This window comes from Cottoperca gobio, chromosome 4 (assembly GCF_900634415.1).
Source record: "Cottoperca gobio chromosome 4, fCotGob3.1, whole genome shotgun sequence".
NCBI classification, from domain to species: domain Eukaryota; kingdom Metazoa; phylum Chordata; class Actinopteri; order Perciformes; family Bovichtidae; genus Cottoperca; species Cottoperca gobio.
In genome coordinates, this window is record NC_041358.1 from 23,383,622 (window position 1) to 23,399,071 (window position 15,450).

General features: G+C 43.5%; 1 protein-coding gene across 9 annotated transcripts in view; it reads right to left on the reverse strand.

The window, feature by feature from the left end:
- celf5a (cugbp, Elav-like family member 5a) overlaps window positions 1–15,450 on the reverse strand; it is a 168,436-nt gene that overhangs the window by 16,919 nt on the left and 136,067 nt on the right. For all 9 annotated transcript variants that reach the window (XM_029429027.1, XM_029429029.1, XM_029429031.1 and 6 more), the window contains 2 exons: window positions 12,280–12,359; window positions 5,460–5,606 (listed from right to left, as the gene is read on the reverse strand). In XM_029429027.1, the coding sequence (XP_029284887.1) occupies window positions 5,460–5,606; window positions 12,280–12,359 (227 nt within the window). The remainder of the gene's footprint in view (window positions 1–5,459; window positions 5,607–12,279; window positions 12,360–15,450) is intronic.

Here is a 15,450-nt window from a genome sequence, read left to right on the forward strand (position 1 = left end):
CTGCAACGGAAAAAGCCAATTATTTTCCCTCAGTGCCCCTGTCAGGTAACCTGAAAGCGGCTGTCCCGCTGCAGAATGCCCAACGCTGGCATCTCATCCATTAGCCACATGCCTTGCCACGGCTATCTATTAACGCCTTTTGTCATTTGCATAATTTCATTGTGACAAATGGGAATCATCCATTCCTTTCCAAATAAGATGAATTGAGCCTTTAAGGGGGCATAGAGACAAAAGACAGCAAAGGAACAAGAAGCTAAACAAAGGCAATGACACAGAAACAAACAAAGAGGTCGAGAGGATGTGGGGCTCCCTCCCTTTGGCAATGCTGTGACTGCCCCTCTATTAGGATGTGAACAGGGTTGGACTTCAGGATGAAGGGTCTGACTGGGCTGGTATTACAGAATAAACACACTGTCACACCACTCACTGTTTTTTTTGTCTTTTCTCTGGCTCCGCTCGCTGATATCAGCGAGGACTGGGGACTTAGGGCTGATTCTAATAAGCTTGCAGCCTATTCGTTGGGGGTCGTGTGGCCTATAAGCTACAGGCCTGGATGAAGTAATAATGGAGTGGGAGTGAATACAAGCCTCCCTCCCAATGCATGTTTTAGATAATGCAATCCTTAATGCCTTCCGTCAGATTGTCATGGATAACAACTCTGGCATTCATTGATGCTTCGTTCCAAATTCAAATGCTGTAAATTGGAAACCCAAGCATATAATTACAGTGGAATGCAGCGGTTAATACAACCCGGCTCCGATAAATAAAATAAATAAAGAGCAGAAAGCAGAGTGGTTAGTGTTGACAGAGATATTCAAAGTCTATCCATTTTACTTTTCATATGTATATGCTTTTTCAAAAATTTCAAAGGCATTACATTCAAAAGCCATTCCCGTTTCTTTATTTATGCACTACCCAGCAGATAGCAAATGTCTCTGGTGGAGAACGAGCAGAACTGAGTCTTCATCACCCACAGACGCAACCTTTCCTGCTTCGTCTTGAAAAGAAAGGAAGAGGGAAGAAAAGGCAAAGAGAAACAAGGCAGACAAAAGAGAAGCGTGTGAGATGAAAGGGAGCAAAGAAAGTTGCCCGGGCTCCCGCAGCATTCATTTAGTGTCAGACATCTGCTTTTTTATTGCAACCTGATGGCATTACTCTCCCCTGGTGCCAGCAGGCAATCACCTCTTTATCACATGGCAATTATCTCTATAGAGCTGCTCTGTGACTCGCTGACTCTCAGCTCTGTCACATGTGACCCCTTATAGCCCAACCAGCCGGGGATGGAGAGAGAGAGAGAGAGAGAGAGAGACAAAGAGAGGCGAAGAGGGAGAGTGAGAGGGTGAGAAAGGTTGAAAAAATGAGAGAGAGAGAGGGAGAGAGTAGGTCAATGAGGTGAACTAAAAGACTGAAGACAGGAAGACTGAAGCTCAAGGGCCTCATTTGTTAACCCCCCCCCCCATGCTGGCAGGCTGTATTTCCACGGAAAGATTTGAATAGGTTGTTTTCATCTGAGCTCGTCCTCACAAGTGTTATACAGCTAAACCAGGTCACACACACATGCTTGTGTGTGTCTGCGTGGAGGCAGCTAAATGATGCAGTAATCTGTTCCCATCATTTCTCATGTGTGCTGTGTTGCCGTTTGAATGTGAGTCCCTCCAACAGGGGGAGATGTTTCCTAATGTGAGTTTACAGTCATCATCCTCCCCTCTCATCCGCCCACACATTGTCACTATTAGCGCCAAGTTAAACCATTTTCTCTCTTCTCATTTATCCATCTCACACTCAGCCCAATGCATCTTTTAGGGAGGCAAAAGGGGACACAGTGCTGGAGGCCCTTAAATCTAAAACTTCTCTCCTGTCCTCCGACACAGCATGTAGTCCTCCACCTAAAGAGACCGAGGGAAGCTAAAATGGCTGTCTTCACCGAGAGACATGGAAAAGTGACTTGAATCTAATCATGTTCAAATATGATGTTTGTGTCTTGAAGGGGAAATACAAAAGGTAATAAAAGCCGGGTTTATTACTTGCATTCAGTGATTCATGGGAGAACTATTATCACTCACTACTAACACTGTAATGAAACAAGGAATCTCGCTCGCTCGCTCTCCTTCCGCGTGTGTTTTATGAAATCACATTTTTGCAAATAGGATGTCTCCTGTCAGAGCACACCAGTGTCAGTGTCTATCGTAGAAATGGCACATTTCTCATTTTTGGCATATGTTGTCAGTGTTGTACCCCTTCAATTTGTGTTCAGAGCCCCCTCCTTCTCCTGGTTTGACTAAAATCCAATTTACTGGCTGTCAGCTCAACTCTATAATCCTATCTACTCCTGTATTGGAGAGGTAGCTCTTTGAATTTACCATTTACTGTACTCCCTGGTTATAGCTATATATACCATCTCTCCCCACGTCTGTATTCTATACTGTGCCACCTCCTCCTCTCTTGGCCAGTGTATATGCAGAGTGGGCGAACATCTAGTGTGTCTTTGGAGATAAAGTCCTTTCTTGTGTCACTGCAGGTTTTTTCGTCTTGGGGGAATATATGTAGTTTATCTTACGCTAAAGAAACATTCGTGGTATCACTTCAGCACATTCCCAGTGGCCACAGGGGAATCAAGGCTGCGCACCATATACATGCAGCTGATGGAATGTAATCGTAACTGCTGCATAGATAACTAACAGTTCCCTTTATTCTACATTATTGCTTACCTTGTAGTCCGAACCGGTGTTTATACTCATTAAATAAGTCTTTAGCGAGATATGAAAACAAGAGCCTTGCTGATAATCCATTACTGCCTCTGGTGCACTCATTACTTTATCAAAAGTTGGGGTGAGTGTATCTCCAAGGTTGCCTTGCCTTAGAGTTTCTCCACCGACTTGCCTTATTTTTCGCTAAATTCATTATGTGCGCAAGCTACATGGCACCCACAGTCTCTGTGATTCATAATACTAATACAAGGAGAATCTCACCTTCACTAACATCATTCATGCTGTATAATCTTTGTGTCGAGAAACCACATACGTGCAATTTCTACTTTAGATTTAATGGTAATTGATTCTCTCCAATGCTGAAGTATCCCCCGTGCCCTTGTTACTTTCACTCGGAACTCAATTTCCTAGCATCATCCTGCTCTTTGCCATATTATATTTGTGTATGAGCGAGAGAGATGAAGAGAGAGAGAGAGAGAGAGAGAGAGAGAAGAAAAACATTTGCTGCGCAGTGCGTGAGTGTACACTCTTGTGTGCTTCTGTCTGAGTCGACACGGGTCTCTGCCACAGTAAATAAGAGTCATGGCCAACCTGAGCGGGGCACAATGGTCTCCCCGCAGAACGCCACTGCCTCCACCAACCCTTAAACATTTGCATTTCTCCACATTTCCTGGGAAAGGGCTGCATTTCATGAATGGTAATGAAGTTGGGAGTTTTACTGGGGAGAGCACAAGAGATGGCCTCGCAATTACTCTGGGATGGTCAATTTGCACATTTCACACTTGGTCCCATGGCTGTGATGTGAAAATGGGGGAAATGGAAAAGCTCCCCAAGACCTGGCTATTTTAAACAATTAATCCTGGCATTTAGAAACAGCGAAAAATATATATACCTTTAACATCCTAATAAGTAGAGGGGGAAAATGAATTTGTGTTCCTCCTCCTCTGTGAATAAATACCCGGCTGATGTTTATGTGTATTTATGCAGTCTGTTGTGACAGAGGCCCTGGTTTTTATCTCAGCGCTGGATGGAAAGCTTTTCTTAAATTCATTTTAGCCCGCTTCAAGTCGGCTGTGCGCGTGTGCATGCGCGTGCACGAGAGGTTGCATGTGTGAGTGCTCTGCCTCAACGGGAAAGAAGAAAGCTTGTGTGCAGATAAGTTGCCCATGGAATATTCTGAGTCAACTGTGGCCCCTGAAGCATCTCATGGGCCCAGAGGGAGGGACAGGGGGAGGGAGAGGGGGAGGGAGAGGGGGAGGGAGAGGGGAAGGGTAGCGAAGCAGTGTGATAGAAGGTGGAGGGGGCGCGTGGTGAGAGGGCTGCATAGGCTGTCTGAACTCATCAAAGAGCCGGGGGTCTGCTGTGTGTGTGTATGGTGCCATGCCCTGAGGGGGGGTATGGTGGGTGGGGGTAGGAGGGCAGAGGGAAGCTGATGAAGGGGTTGGAGGGTCCTAGCTAACTAAATGTGTGTGTGTGTGTGTGTGTGTGTGTGTGTGTGTGTGCCGACGTGCTGTGGGTAGTGAAAGCCTGAATGTAATGGCATAGCAGCGCTGCTGAAGAGCAGGAGAGGACGAGGAAGAAGCGGTGCTGATGGAAGTGACGATAAGCTCATGTTCACTTCCAGCAGTGTCGACCGAGTAGGGATCAACACATGCAAATAAAAAGTCCATCTGTGAACTGACATGACTAGAGAAGTTAGAAATGACAGGTTTCACTGGCAGATATGCAGCGTTACAATACCTGATGTTTAATTGGATCACATAACAGCCGAGCTAAAGGCCACACGTCGGGGTTAAACTGTGTCCCATGTGTCAAGTGTTCTAAGACATTGCTCCACTTCAGCAATACACTGAGTAGCCAAAGGAGATTATAGGTCAAATAAAAATGTGTGCAGCACTAATCTGCAAACATGGGGACAGCATCACATGCTGCAGTCACAACTAAATCAAAAATACTTGGTAAAAGCCAACATGTTATCTTAAATAACTCAGAGTTTTGTAACTATATTTTGTGTAGATAAAGGAAACCTATCCTGGTGAAGGTTAGAGCAGGGTAGCGCAGCCTATGTGTTGCTTTTCGGTCCAACGTTATGGCTTTAAGCATATTGGCTCCATCACTTGTAGCTAAAGACATGAGATCAGGAACATGCTGTAAAAACTGATGAGTAAAAAGCCCAATATTCACTCTTGTTTTCCTTTCCACCAACTCCTGAGGAGAATGGGAACCGTCCGGCTCTGTAGCTGCTAAATGCTCCACTATGTTCACCAGTAAGTCACTGAAATTCGTCTGCCATTCGGTGCTGCACCAGGTAGCAGACGGTAAGTTTTTATAGCATTGTGACAAAAGCAGCTGCCTGCTGTGGCTTAAAATGAGAGCAGTGATAATGAACCAAAACTGTGAAGTTTCGGGCCATAAAACCAAAACAATGAGCTGAAAGACACTAAAATGCTCCATAGAGCTGAGGGGAGTCCAGTGATAACTCTTTGTGGGTTCATCACTATTAGCGACACCTTTCGCATACGCGTAGTCATATAATCCATTGTTTAAATTAAAAAATATATAATTTGATCATGATTATAGCAACTTTATAGAAGAAAGTAAGCTAAATCCTCGAGATGGTTTCTTTCATCGACTGTATTGCAATTGAATTCCTACATGCGTCTACAGCATAGTATATGTAATCAGTATGTGTACGTGTTAGAATTGAATGCGTTTCCAATTTGTTTGCTCCGTGCGTTTTTTCCAACTCACCGCATGTGCGTAAGAGCTGTAGGTGCTGAAGGGTAGAGCGATGGCTGGGTTGAAGATGCCAAACTGCCCAACCATCTGCTGCATACGTCTGATGGTGCGCTCCTTGTCTGTGTCGGCAAACTTGACCACCAAGCTGGAGGAAGCACCCTGAGGGGGTAGAGAGAACAGAAGATCAGAGAGGAAGAACAGCGTTGACACTTAACCCGGGTTTACTGCGAGCACTCAGTCAGTCGGCAGTAGGATCACAGTCTTCCTCGTCTCATCCTTTATCCCCCGAAAGGCTTTCAGCCACTTCAGGAAATCATTTGCATACGTGACTGTGAGGATTGACCGAGTATTTAGAAACAGCCGCTAACAAAAGGCTTAAAAAGGTCCGACACAAGAGCGTGAAGAAAGCTATTGGTTATTATATCTACATTCTTAGTATGCCGTGTTCATTAGCATCAACAACCGGTGTTAACATCCATATCTAGTGAGCTCCTCTAATTGCATGTCAGAGCTTTTCTCTTTTTTGGCATTCTGGATGAAACATCATCGCACATCGGTATTAATGCAGAGAATCGTGTCTCCTTATTTGTGGCTGGCATACATAAACATGAACCTGAGATATGTGAAGAATAAAAATATTCTACTTATTGAGTGAACAGCTCTGTAGGCAGATGTGCAGACACAAACCTTCCGTTCTTTCAATCAGTGTTTAACATGTACAAAGTCACTCGGGGCAGAGCAGCCTCGCTGTGCATGACATAAATACTTTATATTTTCCTCCAGCTTTCCCCCTCCGGTACAGTACATATATGTAACCTTGGTGCACCTCCCCGGAGATTAGGTTAAAAGATCTGCAATATACAATGATTTGAAATAAGAGCTACGATTGGCAGTGATTTCTATTGACCTTGGTGAAAGTGTTCTTCAAAGGAAATGTGTCTTTTTAGGGCAATTTCCCTGATTCTGCCCTCCGTTTAGCCTCCCGCTTCCTTTATGTGGCTCTGGCTATCCATCCCCTTATCAACACTATTACCTCTTTCTGCAGCCCAATAATGAAACAGCAGGTGTGTCAGCCACACACCCTTCATTAAGAATCTTCAAATGATTTAGCACTACAGTTGACCTTTTGTGTGCTCCGCCTTTCCTCCCCTCTGTGCCCCCAAACTGGCCAATCGATCCACATAAAAGGCCGAAATATTACTCTGATCTGACAGTGTAGAAAGGTTGTGTGTCAGTCATGATAAGAGGCCCCCTGAAATTGGTGCAAGATTGTCAATAACAGTGGTGGCTGGTGAAGTGCCTGGATTGAAGGTTGGGGGGGTTGGGGCTTTTAAAGGGCTACAGGGGTATTTCTTGGGGTTTTATTTTGCTTTGTTTGCTTACTCCCCTGAATGAGGTATCAGCTAATAAAGACATCTACAGAGATGCTCAAAGACAGGCCCTGGACCTTTCGACTGTAGCGTATAGATTATATCCTCTTTCTTTCTCCCCACTTTTCTCAATACTCCCCCCCCCAAGCCCCTGGCGTGCTCGCTGGTTGAATCACAGGTTTGAAGGATTGTAGGTGAGACGCCAGCTGGTTGGCTGCCTGACTAAATAGCAGATTGTCTAGTTAGTAGAGTGATTGACTAACTGGCAGGCTTGTTGGCTAGATGTTTTGCGAACTGACTGACAGACTACAGTATTTGTTAAAGTGTCAAGCCGCCTGACATCTGTACTCAAGCCAGCTGAGTGACTCATTGTTTTGCTTCTCACGGTGAGTGCCATCCCATCCCGGTCACACTGGAACAACTCTTTCCCCGATCATTAAGAGCCGAGTACGATTCTACAATAAACAGGATCTATCTATAATCTTCCTCTTAAGCAACATCTCGTGTATTAAGACTGTGCTCCGTCACTTCAAGGTTAACTTTGGCACAGTTACAGGTTTAGGGTTTGTCTGTTGTGTCTGTCCAGCTTTTTACTATCTGCATCATTAACTTTATTATGAGCTTTAACTTTGGGAGAGTCCAGGACAAGGCGGCGCAGGACCAGAATACAGAAGAGATGTGCGAGTACATAATGAATAGTTTAACTCCTACTCACAGTAAAAAAAAAAGAAAAAGCTATTAAAGGTCTACCTTCTTTGGGAATGAGAGCTGCGTGTTCCTGCTCTGCTTCTCTAATTTATTGGGGAAGGCTGGGGGTATTAATAAGAAGGAGATTGGAGTGTGCCTTCGTGAATGATAGCAACATGGCGTATTGTGTGAGTAACATGTTGTATGAGAGCCTTTTGCCATTCTCTTTCATACTCGTGCATGTATGTCCCACTCTCTGCAAAGCTTTTTTTCCCCCCCCAGGAAGTGTAAACACCGACTTTGCCCTCCCACTGGTTCTCCTTAGGACACTTGCATCATATGGCTCTTCGGCTAAGCATCCGATGCCACAATTGTTTATCTCCCAGGTATTCCCAGTTAGGCCTGTCAGGATATCAGCGAGTAGAATCGCCATTGCTATAAAAGAGAGCAGGATGAAGTGTGAAGTAAAAGTCTCATTAAATTTTTAAGCTGCCAAGTGTGAGCAGAATCCCCCTGCCAGGCGGCTCCCAGCTGCCTTAGAGAGCCACTGAAGGAAGGGGAGTTAAACAGGGGAGGATAAAAAAGTCACTACAGAGATCCAGAACCAAAAGGAAAGTCTACCTCTTTACAGTTCCTTCCCAATGCCAAGGAAGCTTGGTGTCTGTCTAAGCCGCACGCCCAGCTATAGATCCCGTACTTCTTTCACTTCTAAACATATGGCGGCTTGCATTAGTGCACGGTGAAGCCAGGAGGAAAACGGATTCTGTATTGGTTTCAAGTGTCACATGTGCGAGCACAAAAACTAAAATCAAGAAATACATCCCGCCTTTCTAATCGACATCAAAATCCTTACCGCAGATATTCTTTCCATCACTGCCTGCACAAATAAAGACCGCCTCTTTAGTGAGAATGTATTGCCACTATTCCCATTCCTCCACAACAAATGGCATCATATTGCGTCCGCATTGCTTATCATATATTTAAAAAAAACCAATGTGTATTCTGGAAGTTTCAACTTAATATTAAAAATGTATTTGACCAGAGTGCTGCCCTCAAGAGTGTGAGTGCATCGCATGTGGTGCTCAGCTGACATGTTTGTTTTGACATTGTGGTGGGTTTCAGATATCTTTATATGTAACAAAACTCCTGCAGTCACTTTCAGAATATGAAAATGATTGATCTATTTTGCCTTCAATGAATACTACATAAATGCTGCATACACAGTATAGTGCTACAGAATACAGCATATCATTTAAGGCCTTTGCGTGACACTATTCCATGCTTATTTGTACTAATAACGCATTACCACCCAAGGAATCATAAATACACATCTGCTTTGAGCTTGGCCAGCAAAATAATGGATGACTGTAATCTATTAGGTTATTAGAATGTAAATTGCCTGGGTAGAAATACTTGTGGGGGAGATGACAGATCTTAAACAATAAATATTAACGTAAAAATATAAAAAGGCAGAACGTTGTTTAATGAGTAGCAGCACAAAGATCTATCATCCTTGTGAAATAGTGACATTAAAACGCTGCATCTCATTGAATACAAAATGAGATCATTACTGTTTTCTGACTTCATACCGAAGTATCCAAAGCTTTGTTTTGCTGCCTTTCCACCGTCTTTTATTATCATTATTTGAGGCAGTGACATATTGATCTGAACATTGAAACAATGCGTCTTGCTGAGTGTTAAATCCTGGCACTCATGGCACTTGCATGTGTGTCTTCTCTGACTGAAGTAATAGAGAAGATCCAGCAGCTGGGGAATCACATTTGGAGGCTTATTTTTTTTTGTTATACCCTCTTTGCTCTTCTCTTCACTCTCAATCATCCAGCTCTCTCTTCTATGCAAACTTTACCTCATTTGCTTTCCTTTGTTCTGCTCTTATCCTTCCATCATCCTGCTCCAGTATTTCTGTGTCAGTCCCTGTGTCAGCTGAAACGGTCTCAAACCCCGGCTGAGCTGACGCGGATACGGATTGAAAAAAAAAAATCACCACGGCTCTACGGACCTGACCCACACACACACCCCCCCCCCCCCACCCCCCTCGTCTCGGTGTAATTCTGTCCCGGGACTTACTTCCTACACGACCCCGCTGAATCCCGGCAATTTGCTTTACAGCTCTAGCGTTTAAATGTTTAATTGAGCCACTCATATCCTGAGCAGTGGCAGTGTGTGCGTGTGTGTGTGTGTGTGTGTGTGAAAGCTGAACTAGGCTGAGAAATAGTGGTGGTGTGTATGGGAGGCGGAGGTAGGCATGCTCGAAATATGACAGGTTAGGGTGTGATGGAGATCCAGCCAAGGTCTTATATGTGACCTGCCGATGCACTGCTATAATTCATACACTTACACTATCTCGCTATCATCCTTCATACACTGACATTATGTCGTAGTTAGCTATTGGCACATCATTTTTCATTTGGATGAGCATAGGGAAGTATAAACGCTCACATGTATGCATATGTAAAGTATATTTTTGCACGCACTGACTTTCCATAAACGTGGACACACTCCATGTGGATTTTCTCTTTCCTTCCCGACTCGCACATACAAAATGCCCACTCCCCCTCTACATGAATAACACAAATATATTCAGCTCAAGTCCTGCGAGCTGGAAAATAAGATCAGTCAGGGAGCCTTTGACCCTAGCCTGTGGCTGTACGAGCATGTGACAGTGAAAACACAGAGAGAAGCAATATAGAAAGAGTAGAGTATGTGTGTGTGTGTTTGTGCTCATGCAAATGTACTAGCCACAAAGTGCTTCTGTTTGTACATGTTTATGTATGCACACACACATGCATTCACGTGTGCGTGTGTGTGCACACTCATAAACTCTAAGAAGCCAGTGCTCATGCTTGGGGGGATTGGCAGTAGATCTATCAAACTGCCGTAGTTAGTCGCAGTGTTAATATTCAGTGCACTTCAACACCTCAGCTAGCGATGCTATTGGCTGGGCTTTATTCATGGTCATCTCTGCTCAACAGCCACGGCCTTGGTGGGGCAGTACACACAGACACACACACACACACACACACACACACACTCACACACAGACACAGACACAGACACACACACACAGTTCATCTTAGTTCATTAGAACAATTAATAATTTCTATACGCCCTAGAGAAGTGAAAATGAGACTAAAACGGTTGCAGGCAACGGTTGCCCTTTGTAAGTTCAGTTCATGATGTTTCCTGTATAGTAGCTGTCGATTTTTCTTTTGTTTCAGTTCTTCATGTATTCATTTATGAATGCATCCAACAGTGTAAATAAAAAACATTTATTTATTCATTCCATCAATTACTTGTACGTGACTTCTTTTTTGCAGCTGGGACTCAACTGCAATCAACATGGACTCAAATGGATACAGGATGTATGGTCCAAGGTTTTGCCAGGATCTTTGCTACATTGATGGACATTTTCCTCTGAATGGCCCCCGTCCTACTGAGGCGTAATGGCCCACCGGTGGTCTGCTAATCTGAGCGAGGCAGGCACACTGTGCCCTCTCCTCCAGCAGCCACAGGATATGAGATGCTGATCAGATTTCTATAATCAATTTACCAGAGCAGGAGATATAAATCCTGTCCATTCACTCATTCTCCCTCCGCCCCCTCCCCCACCCCCCACACACCTCTCACTCTCTCCCAAACTCTTTCTCCCTTCCCTTCTGCCCCCTGCTTATAGTTAGATGAATAATTCAGCAGCCAATGTGGTGAAAGGTGGAGTAAACAAGTCTATTGCCTAATATCCTGAGAGGCTGCCAAAGAGAGGCGAGTGAGGGCAGAGAGCTAGCAGAGATAGGGGAGTGGAGCAACAAAGCAGGAGGGTATCTATGGAGAATGGACATCCAGAGTCTTTGCTCATGACCTGCAGTCATTTGCACTTAAATTGACTCAGAGGTTACGCCAAAAATGGCACAGCCGGCTTCTAGTCCTTCTTTCCTCTCTTGAGCCACACGTTGGCAACCATTGATAATAAAATCACACAGTGAAACACAACATCTGTGATGGGGAGGGAGAGAGTTCAGGGTTCCTGCTTCTCTGAGGCGAGAGTTACCCCCAAACAAAAATGAGGATGAAACCAGAGGATACTTCAAGAGACTGTATAACACGGGACGTGACTCTGTCCGCTCGCCGGATGTCACAGAGAATAACTCTGTTCGGGTTGGGAGTGCAGAATAAGTAGCTTTTATTTTGACACCAGCAAGTATACAGCAGGTATACAGGGAGCATGCCTAAACATGAGACACATACAAATGAGCAGTACAGCTTCTGAGCTCATAGTAAATCCAATACAGAGAGAATTCAGAGGACACCGTGTGCTTACATAACGAGCAAATGTAATCTCACACTGGAGTTATATTCACTGATTATGCAAGCAGAACTACTGATTGATGACTCACCCAAAATTCAATTATCACTCTAAACAGTTTTATCTGGAAATTACATTTAGATTTTCTTTTTTTTTATGTTAATTAAAGAGACAGAAGGCTATTTCTAGCTGTATCTGTTTTCAAAGCTGGGACATTAAGGAGGATAGTTGCACTTTTATATACATTGATTCAACTTTGAAGTTGGGGGTAAGTTCCAAACTAAGCTCTTAATAAATAGAGGTGCACATTGTTATTGGTGGTCCGTGTGTGTGTACGCGTTGTGCTGGATAGATGTTTCGTGTGTGTGTGTGTGTGTGTGTGTGTGTGTGTGTGTGTGTGTGTGTGTGTATAGGTTACTCTGTTTTCATATGTAAGAGAGAGAGCTGTACTCACTGGCATGGTCTGGCTACCGTGGAGGGCACTGATTGCAGACTGAGCCTCAGTATGTGTGGAGAACTTGACAAAGGCACAACCTGGAAGAGAGAACAGATGCACACCACACACGTACAGGCACACACACAGGCGCGCACACACACACACGCACACACAACCACACACACAGTTTATATACAGTAAATGTATTCAATCGAGTGAGTTTAAAAGCCTTCGGTATATTAATAAAGGATATTGAATTGTATTTGACACCATGGAAATCACTGTGCAGCGAGAGGCTCTCATTGCACAGCAGGCTGCCCCACTCCGGGCATTAGGCAGGCAGACAAGCAGGCAGAAGCTGCAGGCTAAAGATTGCACTGATGAAGCAGAAAAGCATGCTATTTAGCACCACAAGCCTGTCTGTGCATTTTAAATACTAGCTAAACTGGCTAATGTTTTTAAATAGAAAACCACTCCTTGGGAGAACTCAGTAAAACTTTATTGTTCCCACAACCGGATGTTCTGATCAATATTTGTGAATAAGACGAAGTCTGTCCAAAGGCCAGCGACCACAGAACCTACACGCTTAGCTCTAATGTCCTTAAGCAATACTGTGAGTAGTAGATACCGTTAGAACATGTTGAAGATGGATTTTTTGCGGGTTCACAAAGTGAGCTGTTGCACATTAATTATTGAAAGATTAAATGGAACCTGATTTAAAGCTGCACACTTGTCACTCTCGCTTAATACTTCTTGAAAACAAACTCCTAACACATTGAAATCCATGTTCAAGACTAGCGTAGTTCCCCTATGAACACAACCCTAAGTAATGATTGAACAACAGAATAAAATCGATGTTAGTTTATGTTAATATATGAATTAAACTTCATTCACTGTCTTTATCCCGGTGTTTCTTCTGGACGCGTTGGATTGAAGGCACTACTGCTACACGTGTTCAGTCTATTACAGCTGACAAGTTACTACAGACTCTCAATGACACATGTGCAGATTATGCAGTGCCTCTTGCATGTCTTTGCAGGAAGTTTTAGAGGGCAGGGGAAACCAAAATGAACACAGCTAAACTACCCACACAGAAGCGTGTGAAGACTTACGCCGGGTCTGTTGCAGTGAGGCAGCAGAAGTAACTCCTGAGCCGCCATCCCCACTTATAATTACACCCTATTTCACCTAATTTCATTTTAAGTTTCCTCTCTATTCTCGCTTTATCTCTCATACTTTATTCTTCTTATCATCTATACTGCTTGACCCAGCCGACCTGCCATTCTCCCCCTCTTAATGGGCTAACCCCTGTGGACACCAGCCAATCAAGATGCGCATTCAGCTGTCAAAACACTACCTCCTGTTGAGATACGGATGGAAAAGAGCTCGAGATCTGCATGACCTGTACAAGGACTTTGCTACCGTTAGGGAATTTTAGACCTAGTGCTATATCTGGACCAGGTTACATAACTACTCTTAGTATGCATGTGTGGATATGGTCAAAGCTGACTCTCTGTACATATTTGGAGATTGAGACCGTCTCTCTATAGCTCACCCTGGTTGACTCCCTGGACCCAACAAACCACAGCTGCAAGATTACGAGTTAAGATGAGCCCAGATGTGTTGACTAGGATTTAAGGAGACAGCTAGGGGATCTATATTTACGTAAACAATTTATGGAATGACTCGTGGCAGACAATGTGACTCTGGATTCACTCGTACTGTTCATTATCTATTCTCCTTGATCACGATCTAATAAAGCTTCAGCGTAAGACGTCTCCATCAGCTCCTTCGGTTTCCAGTACTCCGCTCGTTAGGAATTTCCTTCACAGCGAGGAGTAGTAAAAACTATGCCAATATAATTATGAATTTATTATAATGTATTCTACAAACCGCAGTATGCATTGCCTCTGCTTTTTATTTTATTTGTAGAAACCAAACAGGAGTGTTTGTTTGTAATTAAGACTGAGCATTAGCTCGGGAGCATAAACTATTCTGATATGAAACTTTTACAGTAATTATATTGTTGCACATAATTCTGCACAATTAGGATTTTGTGATGGCAAAGTTCAAAACGGATCTGTTTCCGTTTCTGCTCAGCTTTTTATTGGAGCAACTAACACACAGCCATCAGCAGACACAGATGAATATGATTTATATTTGGAGTTTGACGTTTTGAAGTTCGATAGAGCGCAAATGTTGTCGAGCCACGGGGAGGAACGTAACGTCCAGGGGTGGAAGCTTTACTTTAAGAAAAGAGAAGCAGTACTCTGGTCATGTGGAAAGTCCGACATTACTTGAGTAAAAGTACAGAAGTATTAGCATCAAAATATTCTTTGAGTACTCATCATGCAGAATTACCCGTCTCAGAATAACACGGTATACTGTATGTGACCGGTTCATGTGTCACTCTGATGACTTTGTAGAGCTTCTAAGATGATGCATCAGGATTTATTTGGATTATATTTTGTATAAATAATATGAAGTAACTCTCAAATGTAGTGGAGTTGAAGTATAAAGTAGCATAACATAAGTAAATTATGACTTCAAAATTGTACTTACAATAACTTACAGTATTTGAATAAATGTACTTTCCACCCCTGGCATCTTCCCTTGGCTGCCCCCTCTCCTCACAGCGGGGACACTTGAATCGTTTTGACATCCATCTTTCCTTCTCCTACAAACCACTGCAGAGTCAGAACGCTCTGGCTTCAAACCCCCTCAGATATAATTCCACAACAATTTCCTTAAGCGCTGGCTGGGGAATAGGCTCTTTGCTGCTTGTCAGGGGGATTGATGTCTCCAAAAGTTTTTTGGCTGTTTTAAAAGAGGCCTTCAAGATATCTGCACTACAGTAGCACCGCTACAGTAAGGACCTGCAGTGCATCCATAGGACAAAATGCTTCACATTAATATTTTTGCAACAAAAAAGTGACAGTGACAGAATAGAAATCCTGGCTTTGTAATGGAGACGAGGTTCTTTCAGGAAATAGATGCTGAGGAAGAGTGTGTGTGATGGAAAGGTCAGCATTTTCTTTGCTGCATTTGACGGGATTACAATTATTCATAAAATGGGCTGATCTGTTTTTGCTGGTGGTTACCATGTGACTGGAGCGTCTTGGTTTTGCATCTGGCCTTTTGGATTTTTATCACATATTATCCAAATATCAAATATTTATATTATCTATA